The sequence below is a fragment of the Tamandua tetradactyla genome, chromosome 13 (genome assembly GCF_023851605.1).
Source record: "Tamandua tetradactyla isolate mTamTet1 chromosome 13, mTamTet1.pri, whole genome shotgun sequence".
Taxonomy (NCBI): domain Eukaryota; kingdom Metazoa; phylum Chordata; class Mammalia; order Pilosa; family Myrmecophagidae; genus Tamandua; species Tamandua tetradactyla.
Genome location: NC_135339.1, coordinates 66,323,807 through 66,339,466, shown reverse-complemented (window position 1 = coordinate 66,339,466; position 15,660 = coordinate 66,323,807). Strand labels below are relative to the sequence as shown.

Here is a 15,660-nt window from a genome sequence, read left to right as displayed (position 1 = left end):
ATGTTTAGGTGTTTAATCCACTTTGAGTTAGTTTTTGGTAAGGTGTAAGATAGGGGTCCTTCTTCATTCTTTTGGCTATTGATGTCCAGTTCTTCCATGCCTAATTACTGAAAAGACTATTTTGTACCAGTTCAGAGGATTTGGGGTCCTTGTCAAAAATCACTTGACCGTAGATTTGGTGGTCTATTTCTGCACTCTCGATTTGATTCCATCAGTCAATGCTTCTATCTTTGTGCCAGTACCATGCTGTTTTGACCACTGTGGCTTTATAATAGGTTCTAAAGTCAGGGAGTGTTAATCCTCCCACCTCGTTCTTCTTTCTTAGGATGCTTTTAGCTATTCGGGGTCTCTTTCCCTTCCAGATGAACTTGGTAATTAGCTTTTCCAAATCTTCAAAGTAGGTTGTCAGAATTTTGATTGGTACTGTGTTGAATCTGTAGGTCAGTTTGGAAAGAATTGACATCTTAACTATATGTCTTTCCACCTATTTAGATCTCCTTTGATTTCTTTTACCGATGTTAAGTAGTTTTCTGTGAACAAGTCTTTTATGTCTCTAGTTAAGTTCATTCCTAAGTATTTGATTCTTTTAGTTGCTATTTTGAATGGAATTTTTTCCTTAACTGACTTCTCAGCTGGGTCATTGCTTGTGTATAAAAATGTTAATGACTTTTGCACATTAATTTTATATCCTGCCACATTGCTGAATTTATTAGCTCAAGTAACTTTGCTGTAGATTTCTCAGGATCTTCCAAGTATAGTTGTGCTGGTTTGAAAGGAAGTATGCCCTCTAGAAAAGCCATGTTTTAATCAAAATATCATTTCGTGGAGAGCGCCCAGGGAGTGGTAGCCTTGGGTTGCAAGGCGACAGCAATAGACGCAAAGTAGTGACGGCAACTGTAGTCCTGGTCTAGCATGGAGAGCAGGCCCAGATTCAGCGCAGATCAGCACTTATATGCCCACCACACCATCCCATCAGCACATCACATGTCCAAGAGTGCACCTACATTCATCTGTTCTGTGATCCTCACAACACCCCTGTGAGCTTTTCACAGACTGCTTGTCTGGTTGTAAGTGAAAATCCAAAGGAAGACAGTGTTAACTGAGGTATTAACAGTGCAACCACGAGTGAATAGGGATTCTTCAACTGAAGTTACACCACTGTTGCTGGCAGATGGGAATGTTTCTCCTGTTGGCATAAGCATTCTGAGTCCATTCATGAGCTATTCAAGGATCTGAGCTTCGGTTTAGTTTAACTGGACTAGTTATGGAGTTAATGACCTTCAAAGATGTAGCTGTAGACTTCACCCAAGAAGAGTGGGCATTACTAAACACATCCCAGAGAAGGCTGTTCAGAGAAGTGATGCTGGAGAATATCAATCAACTGGTCTCAGTGGGATGTCAGATTTGTGAATCAGATGTGTTTTCCCAGTTTGCAGAAGAGACAGTGTGGAGAGAAGAAATGGAATTTCTCCAAAACCAAAGTCCGGGCCAAAAAATTGCCTATAAAAAGCAAGAAATGATATTATTGCAACTTACCTACAGGAAAGACAATTCTGACAACCTATCATGGCAGATATCTCACACTCAAAAGAATTCCTTTCATTGTAATTATTTGCAAGAAGATTCCATTCTCAGATCCACAGTTACTCAACATGCATTGCTTCCCATGAGAAAAAAATCATATTTAAGCAGATCACTTGGAAAAGTCCTCAGTGACTAATCATCTTTTAATCAACATAAGCAGATTCACTCTAGAAGTAAATCATGTGAATGCCATCGAAGTGCTAAAGCCCTTACAAGTTCCGGCCACAGACAGTATAATGGAACTCAAACTGGAGATAAATCATATGAATGCCTTATATGTGGGAAAGCATTAATTAGATTTTCTCATCTTAGACAACATGAGAGAACTCACACTGGAGAGAAACCCTATGAATGTAATCTATGTGGAAAAGCCTTCAGTCAATCTTCTAATCTTCAAAAACATGAGTGAATTCACACTGGAGAGAAACCATATAAATGTCATACATGTGGGAAAGCCTTCAGTCAGTATTACTATCTTCGACTACATGAGAGAACACACACTGGAGAGAAGCCCTATGAATGCCTAACATGTGGGAAAGCCTATAGTCGTTGTTCTACACTCAGAAAACATGAGAGAACTCACACTGGGGTGAAATCCCCTGAATGTCATCTATGTGGGAAAACTTTCAGTTGTTGTTCTTATTTTATACGACATGAGAGAACACACACTGGAGAGAAACCCTATGGATGCCATACGTGTGGGAAAGCCTTTGTTGATTGTTCTGCTCTCAGACGACATGAGAGAATTCACACTGGAGTGAAACCTTATGAATGCCACACATGTGGAAAAGCCTTCGTTGATAGTTCTGCCTTTAGGCGACATGAAAGAAGTCATACTGGAGAGAAGCCCTATGAATGCCATACATGTGGTAAAGCCTTCAGTCAATATTATTATCTTCGACTACATGAGAGAACGCACACTGGAGAGAAGCCCTATGAATGTCATACATGTGGGAAAACCTTCAGTGATTGTTCTGCCCGCAGACGACATGAAAGAACACATACTGGAGAGAAGCCCTATGAATGCCATACATGTGGGAAAGCTTTCAGTCAATATTATTATCTTAGACTACATGAGAGAACACACACTGGGGAGAAACCCTATCAATGCCATACTTGTGGGAAAGCTTTCAATGATTGTTCTGCCCGCAGACGACATGAGAGAACACACACTAGAGAGAAACCCTATGAATGTTATACATGTGGGAAAGCCTTTACTGACTGTTCTGCCCTCAGACAACATGTGAGAATTCACACTGAAGAGAAGCTATGAATGTCATTTCTGTGGGAAAACATTCAGTCAATATTATCTTAGATAACATGAGAGAACACACACTGGAGGTAAACCCTATGAATGCCATACCTTTGCGAAAGCCTTCAGTGATTGTTCTGCCTGCAGGTGACATGAGAGAACACACACAGTTTAGAAACCCTATGAATGCCCTATCTGTGGGAAAACTTTCAATGATTGTTCTGCCCACAGATGACATGAGAGAACACAGACTAGAAAGAAACCTTATGAATACTTGTGGGAAAACATCCATTGATTGCTCTGCCAATTCAGATGACATGTGAAAACTCACACTGGAGAAACTGAGTATCATCTTTGTGGGAAAACCTTCCGTCAATATCTTAGACAACATGAGGGAACACACACTGGAGGTGAACCCCATAAATGCCATCTATGTGAGTAAACCCTCAGTCAATATTCTAATCTTAGATAACATGCAAGAACACATACCTGGAGAGAAAACCTATGAATTCCACACATGTGAGAGGGCCTTCAGTCATTCTTCTACCCTCAGACAACATGAGAGAACTCATACTTGAGAGAAGCCCCATGAATGTCATCTCTGTGGAAAAGCTTTTGCCCATAGTTCTGCCCTCAGGGAAAATGAAAGAATGCACAGTGGACAGAAGCCATATGAGTGTCATCTATATGGGAACACCTTAATTTTTGTATCCTTAGTGTGGAATTATTCAAACTTGAAAGGAAATCTGTGGATGTCTTCAATATGGGGAAGCCCTCAGTGAATATTCTAATCTTAGATAAAATGAGACAACTCATACATACTCCATGGTTTAAATTTGGAAGAGATTTCAGCCATGGCTTTAACCGTTAAACATGCCAGGGAATTCACATGCTGAAGAAACAGTTTGTATGGTAGTGCCTTTAGTCATCAGTACTATTTCAGTTAATATAAAAAAAATCTTATCCAGAAAAGAATCTATATGAATGTTCTCTTCATAGCAAAGCCCTTAGTAGTTGGTCTGATGATAACAGTGTGTGAAAGAATTCATAGTATAAATCTAATGGAAGTGGAAAGACCTCATCTACCACTCTGATAAGCAAGCCAGAGAACTTATATGTGAGGAATCCTATGTCTATGCTCAATATGAGAGTGCCTTTATTTGTAATTTATCCTTTAAATAAAATGGGTTCAATAGGAATGAAAAAAAAATATCATTTCGTAAGGTAGAATAATCTCTATTCAATACTGTATGTTTGAAACTGTAATCAGATAATCTCCCTGGATGATGTGATTTAGTCAAGAATGGTTGTTAAACTGGATTAGGGGACGACATGTCTCCACTCATTTGGGTGGGTCTTGATTGGTTTATTGGAGTCCTATAAAAGAGGAAATATATTGGAGAATGAGAGATTCAGAGAGAGCAGAGCAGAGAATGATGCAGCACCATGAAGCAGAGAGTCCACCAGCCAGTGACCTTTGGAGATGAAGAAGGAAAATGCCTCCCGGGTAGCTTCATGAAACTGGAAGCCAGGAGAGAAAGCTAGCAGATGACGCCATATTCGCCATGAACCCTTCCAGCCGAGAGAGAAGCCCTGTGTTCACCATGTGCCTTCTCACTTGAGAGAGACACCCTGAACTTCATTGGCCTTCTTGAACCAAGGTATCTTTCCCTGGATGCCCTGAGATTGGGCATTTCTATAGACTTGTTTTAATTGGAACATTTTCTTGGCCTTAGAACTATAAACTAGCAACTTATGAAATTCCCCTTTTTAAAAGTCATTCCGTTTCTGGTATATTACATTCTGGCAGCTAGCAAACTAGAACAATGATATTTTATCATCTGCAAATAATGAGAGTTTTACTTCTTCCTTTCCAATTTGGGTGCCTTTTATTTCTTTGTCCTACCTGATTACTCTAGCTAGAACTTCTAGCACAGTGTTGAATAACAGTGGTGGCAGTGGACATCCTTGTCTTGTTCCTGATCTTAGGGAGAAAGCTTTCAGTCTCTCTCCATTGAGTACAATGCTGAATATTGTTTTCATATATTCCCTTTATCATATTGAGGTAGTTACCTTTGATTATATCTTTTGGAGGGTTTTTATCAGAAAAAGATGCTGAATTTTGTCGAGTGCTTTTTCAGCATCAATCGAGATGATCACATGATTTTTCCCTTTCAATTTTTTAATAAACTGTATTACATTAATTGATTTTCTTGTGTTGAACCATTGTTGCATTCCTGGTATAAACCCCACTTGGTCATGGTGTATAATTCTTTTAATGTGTTGTTGAATTCAATTTACTAATATTTTATTGAGAATTTTTGCATCTATGTTCATTAGAGAAATTGGCCTGTAGTTTTTCTTTCTTATAGCATCTTTACCTGGTTTTGGTATTAAATGATATTAGCTTCATAAAATGAGTTAGGTAGAGTTTGTTTTTCCTCAATTTTTTGGAAAGGTTTGAGCAGGATTGGTGTTAGTTCTTTTTGGAATGTTTGATAAAATTTCCCTGGGGAGCCATCTGGTCCTGGGCTTTTCTTTGTAGAAAGATTTTTGATGACTCATTGAATCTCTTTACTTGTGATTGGTTTGTTGAGATCTTCTTTTTCTTCCTGAGTCAGTGTAGCTTTTTTGTGTTTCCCAGAATTTGTCCATTTCAGCTAAGCTGTCTAGTTTGTTGGCATATAGTTGTTCATAGTATCCTCTTATTATTTCTTTTGTTTCTTCAGGGTCTGTGGTAACGCACTACTTCTCATTTCTGATTTTGTTTATTTGCATCCTTTTTCTTTTTTTCCTTGTCAGTCTTGCTAGTGGCCCATCAATTTTATTGATTTTCTCAAAGAACCAACTTTTGGTTTTATTGATTCTTTCTATTGTTCTTTTGTCTTTCCATTCATTTATCTCTGCTTTAATCTTGTTATTTCTCTTCTTCTATTTGCTTTGGAGTTAGTTTGCTGTTCTTTCTCAAGTTCCTCCAGGTGTGCTGTTAAGTATTCAATTTTGCTCTTTTTTTTTTTTTTTAATACAGGCACTTAGGGCAATAAATTTCCCTCTCAGAACAGCCTTTGCCATATCCCATAAGTTCTGAGAAGTTGTATTCTTATCTTCATTCATCTCAGATAGCTACTGATCTCTCTAGCAATTTCTTCTTTGACCCACTACATTGTTTAAGAATGTGTTATTTAATCTTCATGTATTTGTGAATATTCTCATTCTTGAGAATATTGAGATCCAACTTCATCCCATTGTGATCAGAGAAAGTGCTTTAAATAGTGTCAGTGTTTTTAAATTAATAAAGACCTTTTTGTGCCCCAGTATATGATCTGTCCTGGAGAATGTTCCATAAGCACTAGAGAAGAATGTGTATCCTTGTGCTTTGGGGTGCAATGACCTATATATGTCTGTTAAGTCTAATTCATTTATCAAATTATTTAACTTCTCTATTTCCTTGTTGATCTTCTGTCTGGCTGTTCTATCTATAGAGGAAAGTAGTGTACTGAAGTCCCCTACTATTATTGTTGAAACATTTATCACTCCCTTCAGTTTTGCCAATGTCTATCTCATGTACTTTGGAGCTCCTAGATTGGGAGCATAAACATTTTTGATTGTTATATCTTCTTGGTGAATTGACCCTTTAATTAGTATATAGTGATTTTTTTGTCTCTTTTGATGTCTTTGCATTTAAAGTCTATTTTGTTCGATATTAATATAGCTATTCCTGCTTTCTTTTGGTTACAACTTGTGTGGAAAATCTTTTTCCATCCTTTCACTTTCAATCTATTTGTGTCCTTTCACCAAAGATGAGTCTCTTGAAAGCAGCATATAGCTTGATTATATTTCTTAATCCATTCTGCCAATCTGTATCTTTTAATTGGTAAGTTTAGTTCATTAACATTCAAAATTATTACTGAAAAGGCAATTCTTGAATCTACCATCTTATCTGTTTTATTTTGTTTGTCAGTCTATATATTCTTTTCCCTCTTTCTCTTTGTATTCTTTAAATTGCCTTTAGTGGTACTCAATTCTGTGCTCTGCTCCAGACCTCCCTCTCCTGTCTTTTTTTTTTTTTCAGCTGGCAGAACTCCTTTTAGTATTTCTTATAGGTCTGGTCTCTTGTTGACAAATTATTTCAGGACTTCTTTGTCTGTGGAAACTTTAATCCCTCCCTCAGTTTTGAAGGACAATTTGGCTGGTACAGAATTCCTGGCTGGAAGTCTTTCTCTTTCAGGATCTTGAATATATCATACCATTGCCTTCTTGCCTCCAGGGTGTGAGTTAAGTAGTCTGAAGTCAGTCTTATTTGATTTCTCTTGTATGTAGTAGATTTTTTTTCTCTTGCTGCTTTAGAATTTTCTGCTTCTCTTCAACCTTTGACAGATTGATTAGTATGTGCCTTGGGGAAGGCCTATTTGGATTTATTCTGTTTGGAAGTCTTTTGGGATTCTTTGACTTGTATATTTATATCCTTTATGAGGGTTGGAGAGTTTTCCCCCATTATATCCTCAACTACTCTTCCTAGCCCTTTACTTCTCTCTTCTTCTTGGATACCAGTGATTCTTATATTTGTGTGCTTTGTTTTGTCTATCATTTCCCTGAATTCCCATTCAATTTTTCCCATCTTTTTTGCCATTTGCTGTTTTGAGTCTTCAAAGTCAATTATCCTGTCCTGTGTATCACTTATCCTTTCTTCTGTCTCTTCAAATCTGGTGTTGTGTGCTTCTAGTATGTTTTTTATTTGGTCAATAGAATCTTTAAATTCTGTGATTTCTGCTATTGTTCTATTTATTGTTTCAAATTCTTCTTTGTACTCTTCTGTTGTCTTCTTGATCTCCTTTATGTCATTTTCTATCCCACTTATTTTGTTAAGTAGAGTTGTATGAACATCTTTGATTAGTTGTTCCAATCTGTGTCTCCTCTGGTGTTTTACTTTGGTCATTAGGCAGGGCTATATCTATTTTCATTGTGATATGCTTAGTGATCTGCTGTCTTCATCGCATGTAAATATCTTGATTGATTTACTTTGGGAGTTGATTTCCTTCAGTAGTCTAAGGCCTTGTGTTTGCAGGATGGTTGTACAGGAGGGAGCAGGGCACAGGGTGGAACACTCAGTACAGTGATTTGTTTCAGGGCAGGTATCGGTGTAGGTTGGGAATGTTAAATTGATGTTTGTGAACATGGACGCCCAGCGGCCAGGGAGGATGTAGCTGCGTGGGTGCACTGTTCTGGGGGGCAAAACCCTGTTGCACTCTGCTCTAAGACATGGGGCCTTTTGTGTGCATGCATAGAGCTGTGGCAGCAGGTCGGCGTTATGCCTTCGTGGATTGGGGGCAGATGTTACCCGGCTGCACAGGTCAGCGCTTTCTCAGAACTGGAAAGTGTGGCTGCAGGCTATGTGCATTCGCAGTTCTAGGACCGCTGTAAAGTGTGGCTCCCAGAGCTGAATGACTTGATTGGGGGCCTGTGCGCATGCAGGGGCCTAGGAGTGCTGTAAACTGATGTGTAGAGCTCAGGGCATGCAGGGTGAGGCTGTTGCGACACTTGCAACACTATGGGCAGGGGTAACTTGCCTATGGATATTAACGCCTGCAGCCTTTATGTGCTGGTAACAGCCTGCAAGGAAAGGGGCATGGGGAAGTAAGTGCTTAGGAGGAGTGCAGGAGAGTTGGTTTGGGCTGCTCTTGGGGTGGGGTTGGGGGGGCAGGTATGTGCACTGGGGATTGTTGGGTGGGGGCGCCTGGAGTACAGGGAATGGGAGTGGGTGACAGGGTTCGGGTTTGTGGGGTGTGGAGTGAATTGCTGGTCACAGGGGTGCTCTGGTGAGGGTCGCACGCCCAAGGAATGTGGCCTGGCTTAGTTCTTAGTCCCGGACTCCTGTCCGTGCACTCCCACCGGCTCCATGCCTCCATACCAGACTTCAGCTTTCTACCTCTCAGTTCCTTGGTCTCTGCAACCAGGGCTGCCACATGTAGTGCAGAAGGCTCTCCCAGGTCAGCTGCCTCAGTCACCCTCCTGTTACTTCTCTAACTTTTCCGTGGAGCGGGGCTAATCTCTAGCTACTCTGTTCGGCCATCTTCTAGGAAGTTCTCTCCGATTTATTTTTAAAATTTCATTCCATTTAGGAAAGAGCGTTGCTCATGGTAGGGATTCAGTACATTCTCTCAAATGAGCAAATGAATGAATCCATTTTAAGATATCAGTTATTTGATTTTAACAGCTCAGTGAATTATCAGTTGGCATCAATGAGTAGAGTACACCCAGATCCATGTGAAATATACATATATAGTTCTTGGAAATTTAGATATCTGCACTTGTTTTTCAGCAAATATGAAGATATATTTTGTTTTCTAGGTTACTTAAGTTTTGACTGTATTAAATCCTAATTTAAAAAGGAGGATAAAAAAGCTTTGGGGGCAAGGTGGTTCAATGGTAGAATGAGCGCCTTCCATGTGGGAGACCCAGGTTCGATTCCTGAACCATGCACCCCGCCCTCGAAAAAAAAAAGCTTTGGTTATATGACATATTATACCACATATGGCATATGTAATATTAAAAATATATATGGTTATTGTGCTTTCTTAGAAGTATGAGTATATATAACTAATGTATAATTATCTGCACGATTATTTTAAAATTTGGTATTAATATCTTAGATTAAGTAAATTGTATAAAAAATCAAGTCCCAATTTATATAGGTTGTTTACAAATAATTGGATAAATGTCCTTAAGATGTGAAATTCAAATTCAATTATTTTTCATCAAGCACTATTTTCCTCTAAGGAACTGGGAATCCAATGTCATTTTGTGCAAGAAATCACAATTCAGTATGGATGTAAGCTACATGACTTTTAACCCCATGAACTGGCGCCAGCTGTGCTTGTCAAGTCTCAATGCAGTGATGGTGTGTACCATTGAGAGAAGCAACCAGGAGCATTACCTCAAATCAAAGTAAGGGGCTCCCTTAATATTGCAACAATAAAGCAGTAGTCCTCGTTTGCATTCATGTTATCTTTCTACCTATATATTTACCTTGGCGGTTATTTGCTTTCCAGAAGGATTCTTTGCCTTAAGACTTGATTTCCCAATGAATTTATTTTAAGTACCAAGTTTTCCTAGAGTTTTTCCCAGTGATTTAATTAGCCAAACATTGATTTGCTCTTACTATCTCAAAGCACATCTATGTATAAAACAGAAAGTTATGACTTTTTGCTCTATTACTTTGATGTCCTAATGGAATCTTGAAAATAAGAAACTTTTAGATATAAAAAGTGCACAGATTATATTTCCAGCCACATTATCTACAAAAGAAAGGATAGTTGCATCTGGTAGACTCACAGGAGTTAACTGATTAAATACAACTGGTTAAAGAGAAAAATCTGTGACCAATGTCAACTACTCAGTTGATGATAATGGGTACCTTTCATGAAAAAGGGTCCAAAGACACAAGGTGCCTGGGAAGTAACCATTCTCTGTGAACTCCACCGAGTGGAAGACTAAGAGATGCTGGACATTAAACCCTTGATGCTGCAATTTTTAAAAATTGCCTTTTTAAAAAGAATACAAAGCAACCTTGAAGAAATCATGTTGAATAATATAAACCAGACCCCCAAAGACAGATATTGTTTGATTTCATTTATAAGAAATATTCATTTATAAGAAATAAATAGAATCTACAAATTCATCAAGACAGTAAGTAGAGAGTATAGGTTACTAGGGGCAAGGAGGAGGATGGAAAATGGGGAGTAAATGCTTAATAGGTACAGAATTTCTGCTTGGGACCATTGGTGATGGTGGTGATGGTAGCACAGTACTGATGGTGGTGATGGTAGCACAGTACTGATGGTGGTGATGGTAGCACAGTACTGTGAATGTAATTTACACCACTGAATTGTATGCTTGAAGGTGGTTAAAATGAGAAATTTTATATTGTATTTTAAATAAACAAAAACCCAAAGGGAAATGCAAAGCTAGTAAATAGTTTTCTAAATGGAAAGTCCTCAGCAGTGCACTTCTTTTCCCTTGGTACACCTAATGTCTTAATTTCATTTATAACAACACATTGAGTGCTCAAATCTGTGTCTAGTTAGATATGACGACACTGTACCTTTTCATAAATATGTGTCTGATGTCTCTATCACATTGTCAGCGCAGGCGAGTAATTTCTCATGCCCTCTTCTCCCTTTACTTACTTAACTATTCTGAGCCAGTTCTGAATATTGATTGTGATATTTCTTTAGGCAAATAATGTGGGAGACAAAATGAGCTCATTGTCTTGGTTCATAGAGTTGAAAACGATGTGAAAACACTTAGGCCTTATGTGTTTGGAATAGTAGGTGGTGTTTTTATGTGATCGTTTTTCACATTCATTCATCATTCACAAAACATAACCAAGCCAGTTCTTAATTTAATTCATGAAACCAGGAATTCTCCAAACTGATCTTTATAATCATATAATGAGTTAAGAGTAGTCTTGATATCAGAGATTACAAAGGTAGATGAATATAAAATACAGATATGTTTATTTGGACAACAATGTTTTTAATTTTTGATTAATTGTCAGCATTTGAAAGTTGGGAGATTTATCATAATGCCCAGATTATGGTATTCTCTTGAAATTTTGGAACAGGAATTCTCACATGACAACAGACCGGCTCAGCTGCAGCTGGGTGGTACCTGCCACCTTTAGGAGGTTCACCACAGTCCCCGCCTGGCCTCATATTACCTGTCAGGATTTGCATGCTAATATGACAATTTTGAAAATTCCTGTGTACTTCATTTATAACTGTGCATTGCTTGGCCTTTCATGAGATACTTTCGATTTTAGAATCTACTATTTGTCAGTCTTATTTGTTTTTAGAAGTTATTACAACTCCCTACCCCGCTGACCACCCATATGCAGTAGTTGCATCAATGACTAGTTTCTGTTAGTCCTATTACTCTGATGTCTTTTTTTGCACAGATTGGTAAAATTGCCTGCCGAAGATGGAACACTTTTGGATGAAACAGACACAATATTCTCTCACTCATCACTCAAGGATCCCATTTATGGACCTGTGCTCCCATTGTCGGCCATGGCTGGGTTGGTGGGCAAAGAGGCAGAGACTTTCAGGGTAATTACCTGGCACCTCTTCTTGTTTGTCTAATGGTTGGAGGTCTAGAAATTATAATCTCATTTGATTCTCATAACGATCCCATGAGACATGCAGGCTAGAGAGGTTATCCTGCTTCTGAATATAGCTTAGCCACGGAGATGCAGGCCCTGGAGTTCTGAGTCTGAATGACTGGGAAGACCATGGAACTGCTAACAGAAATAGGGAGCCCAAATGTGATTTCCATTTTGGACATACTGAGTTTGAGGTGCTGGGAAGACATCAGATGGAGATACCTAGTGGAAGATGACAAAGTGGACCTAGTGTTAGCCAGAAGAAGCCAAGTCTGGAGACAATGGATGTCAGAGTCATTCTCACAGATGGGAGAATGAAAGGTTTGAGAGAGGATGTGACGAATGAAGAGAAAAAGGGTGTCAGAGAAAAGAAGAGGGCCAGAGAAGAAACTATGAATCGGGAGGATGAAGAAGAGTCTGAAAAGGAACAGTCACAAAAGTTGGAGCAAATCCAGAAGAGAACTAGGTCATGGAACAGTGAAAGAAAGTTTCCAAAGGGAGAGTTTGCAAACAGTTCCACAACTTCTTCATTCATTCAATAGATATTTATCAAGTGCCTTCTACGTGGCCGACACTGTTTTAGGCGCTGAGGGAGTTACATAGTGACTGCCCAGGCATGTGTTCCATCTCAGGGAAGTGAAACACATTGCAAAATGTGATCATTGCTATCACAGAATAAATGGAGTGGGGCTGAGAAACAGATGAACATAGACTTGTCAAGGAAGGCTGGGGAAATGACATTTAACCTGAGACTTGAAGGACAAATAGTATTACTCATATCAGAGCAAGATAAAGAGTGCTCCAGGCAGAGAGGATGGTGTGTGCAAAGGCCCTGGGTGGGTGGGGGTGGGGAGAGGATTAACTGGCATGTTTGAAGAACTGAGAAAAGACCAGCAAGGCTGGAGCATGATGAATGGGGCGAAATGAGGTTCAGGGTGATGTTTGAGATGGGGGCAGGAACCCAGCAAGTGTGGGGGTCTTTGGGGTGATGATAAGGAGCTTGACTCTTCAGAGCTTCTTGAACCTGCATTATTGTGCTAGTGCTTGTGGTTGAGCTCTAAGCTGAGGATGAAGGAGGCTGATGCTTCCAAATGTTTTTAATCTATGCAGAAAATAATGCTGTTACTTAAAAATAATTCAGTGTGATAATTCATTTAAAAAAATCTCTGTGGTAAGCAAGAGAAAAAGCTATATTCTCTTAGTATTTTCTCTAATGATGGACAATTACTGAATTTTTTTAAATGACAGAAAAGATTAATTCCTTCTATAACAAAGGTCTTGGTTTTCTAAATATAACCACATTCAGCCGCAGTGAAGCAGCAAAGAAAAAAACAATAGCTTGGCCATCACGGTTTACAATTTGAAAGGATGCTTCTTTGCCTTGAACTCCAGATTTTCAATGATCTCAAATCTTTCCCCCCCCCCCACAGTAAATTTCTGCAGGAGCCCTCATATCACATTTTGCATCAACATTAAACATTTAGAATCCTGAGACAGGGCACCTGTCTCTGTATTTGAAACACTATGAAAAACTTTTTTTTTTTTAACACCAAAGTATAGAGTTACCATTAAAATGCTTATAATAAACAAACCTTTTTATTTCTTAGGACTTTTGTACTTATTACATTTTAACCTTTTTCTGAAAACAAATTTAATGTTATAGTTTGGCATTTCTCAATTATACAGGAAATAAGAAGACTATATATTTTTTATTTATGTTAGAATTAATTTTCCCAGTAGTTCACATTCTCGTTTTATAGTTCTAAAGTGAGAAAATGGCTAACATTTGTTTTAATGTCTGTACAATGAGTGGAAACATAATCAAAAATAGATCTGAAATGCTTTGATTCTTCCCTTCCTTTGAATGTCTTTTCTTGTGACCTGAGTACCAAAGGCAAAGAAATCAGTAATGAGTGAATTTATATAAAATCCTTAAAAATCCACAAGCTCTGGACTTTTACAAAATTACAAAAATAAAATACTCCCACGTATTTTATGGGAGTTAACTACTTAACTACTTTCTATCGTGTAGTTAATGATAGAAAGGCACATTAAAGATCTTTAAATAGGCGATCCAGTAATAACATGGGGGAAATAAAATATTTTATTTGGCAGAAATTGGATCCAAGGTAATGAATTTAATCTCAAGTGCCCAATTTTCTTTTTCCAACTACCTTTTCTTCTGTGTGTGTGTACTTTTTTTTTCTTTATTAAAGACGTTGTGGGTGATCAACGTTTTCTTTTTAACAGGAGTTGCGTAGCAGGAATCTCAATTATAAAGGTAAACAGTCTGCAACACATTTAGATGCTTACAGTTTCTAAAAGTATTCAATTGGGCTAAAAGTTTTCTTGTTTGGTCTTCAAGTGATCAAAATGTTTGATTTATGATTCATGGGGAATGAAAATACTGACAAATATTTTAAAATACTATTTGGCACCTTTTATTTTATAACTCCTGGAGTTTTCAGAATTGAAAATTTTTGTTTCTGCTCACATAATCCATGTAATAACGCTTTCATTTTTACAAGCCTGTGTTTCCTTAATGTAAAAAAAAAAAATAAAGCCACATAAGACACCAATATAACATACACAGGCCAGAAAATTCCAAGTTTTAGTCCTCACATTCTATTGCCTATTCACCGATTCACTGGTGCTGTGAGAACCAGAAAAGTATTTTTTTTTAAAATGCCATGCCTGGTAAGGGTCTGTCCTTTGTGATTTATAATGGAAGGTTAGATGTCATCAAGACAATCCAAGAAACTTTTAAACAATAAAGGTAATTCACTGAATAAATTTTTTTCTTATTAGTCAAATACCAGTCAGACAGTACAGAAATATTAATCAGCAGCAGTTTATCCTTTTGGATGGTTTGCCCTTTTTGGAATATACCAGGTGACCAGATTGCTACTCAACTATTTTCTGTATAAGACTATGAGAGCATGACAGAGACCAGTCATGCAATTTAAGTCCATCTATCCTTTTAAAAATATTATCACCACGAATGTGCATATGTATGATTTCTGGCTTAGTCGTCTTTCAAGGTCAGTTTCTGAGCACTGCTTCGCTAGCTCACCAGAAGCCTTTTCTTCTATTCTCCCATAATATTTAAACACACTTCCACTATAACCTACCATGTTTTCTGATACTTGTTGCTATTCTTTCTTAGCTCAATAGTGATTATTAAGAATAGGGATCCCGACTTCCTGGAAGATGGCGGCTTAGTAAGACGCGCGGATCTTAGTTTCTTCTCCAGGACACCTACTAGGGGAGTAGAAACGATACAGAAAGCGCCCAAAGCCACAACAGAGATAAAAAAGACAGCGTACCCCATCCTGGAACGGCTGGCTGGCTGAGAGAAGCAGCTCGGGTGAGATCGCCGAGGCGCGCGGGCCTTACCGGGCGGGGTGGCAAGCGGCCGGAGTTACTCCCTTCCCCCTTCCCGGGCCGGCTGGGAGAATTGGAGAGGCGGTCCCCTGAAACCAAGGCGACTGGCGCCCACACCACGCGCAGCCCCCGGACCAACTGAGAGAATTGGATCGGAAATCCCCAGCCCGCGGAGAACGGTGACGGGTGGGGGAGGCCCCTTCCAAACCCGTGACTCCCGGGGAACGTGCACTCTCTCGGGCGGGCCGCTGCGGCTGGCGCCCTCCCGCCACGCTTGTTG

General features: G+C 38.9%; 1 protein-coding gene and 1 pseudogene across 10 annotated transcripts in view; both read left to right on the top strand.

Annotated features, from left to right (window-relative positions):
* CFAP43 (cilia and flagella associated protein 43) overlaps nt 1-15,660 on the top strand; it is a 165,500-nt gene that overhangs the window by 47,113 nt on the left and 102,727 nt on the right. For 8 of the 10 annotated variants that reach the window (XM_077125944.1, XM_077125940.1, XM_077125939.1 and 5 more), the window contains 2 exons: nt 9,614-9,781; nt 11,793-11,943. The exons of 1 other annotated variant lie outside the window; for it this stretch is intronic. In XM_077125944.1, coding sequence (XP_076982059.1) covers nt 9,660-9,781; nt 11,793-11,943 — 273 coding nt within the window. In that variant the 5' untranslated portion in view covers nt 9,614-9,659. Of the gene's footprint in view, nt 1-9,613; nt 9,782-11,792; nt 11,944-15,660 lie in introns of those variants that run through there. One more of the 10 variants, XM_077125946.1, reaches the window with a different exon arrangement.
* Nucleotides 852-3,223, top strand: LOC143654250 (uncharacterized; annotated as a pseudogene).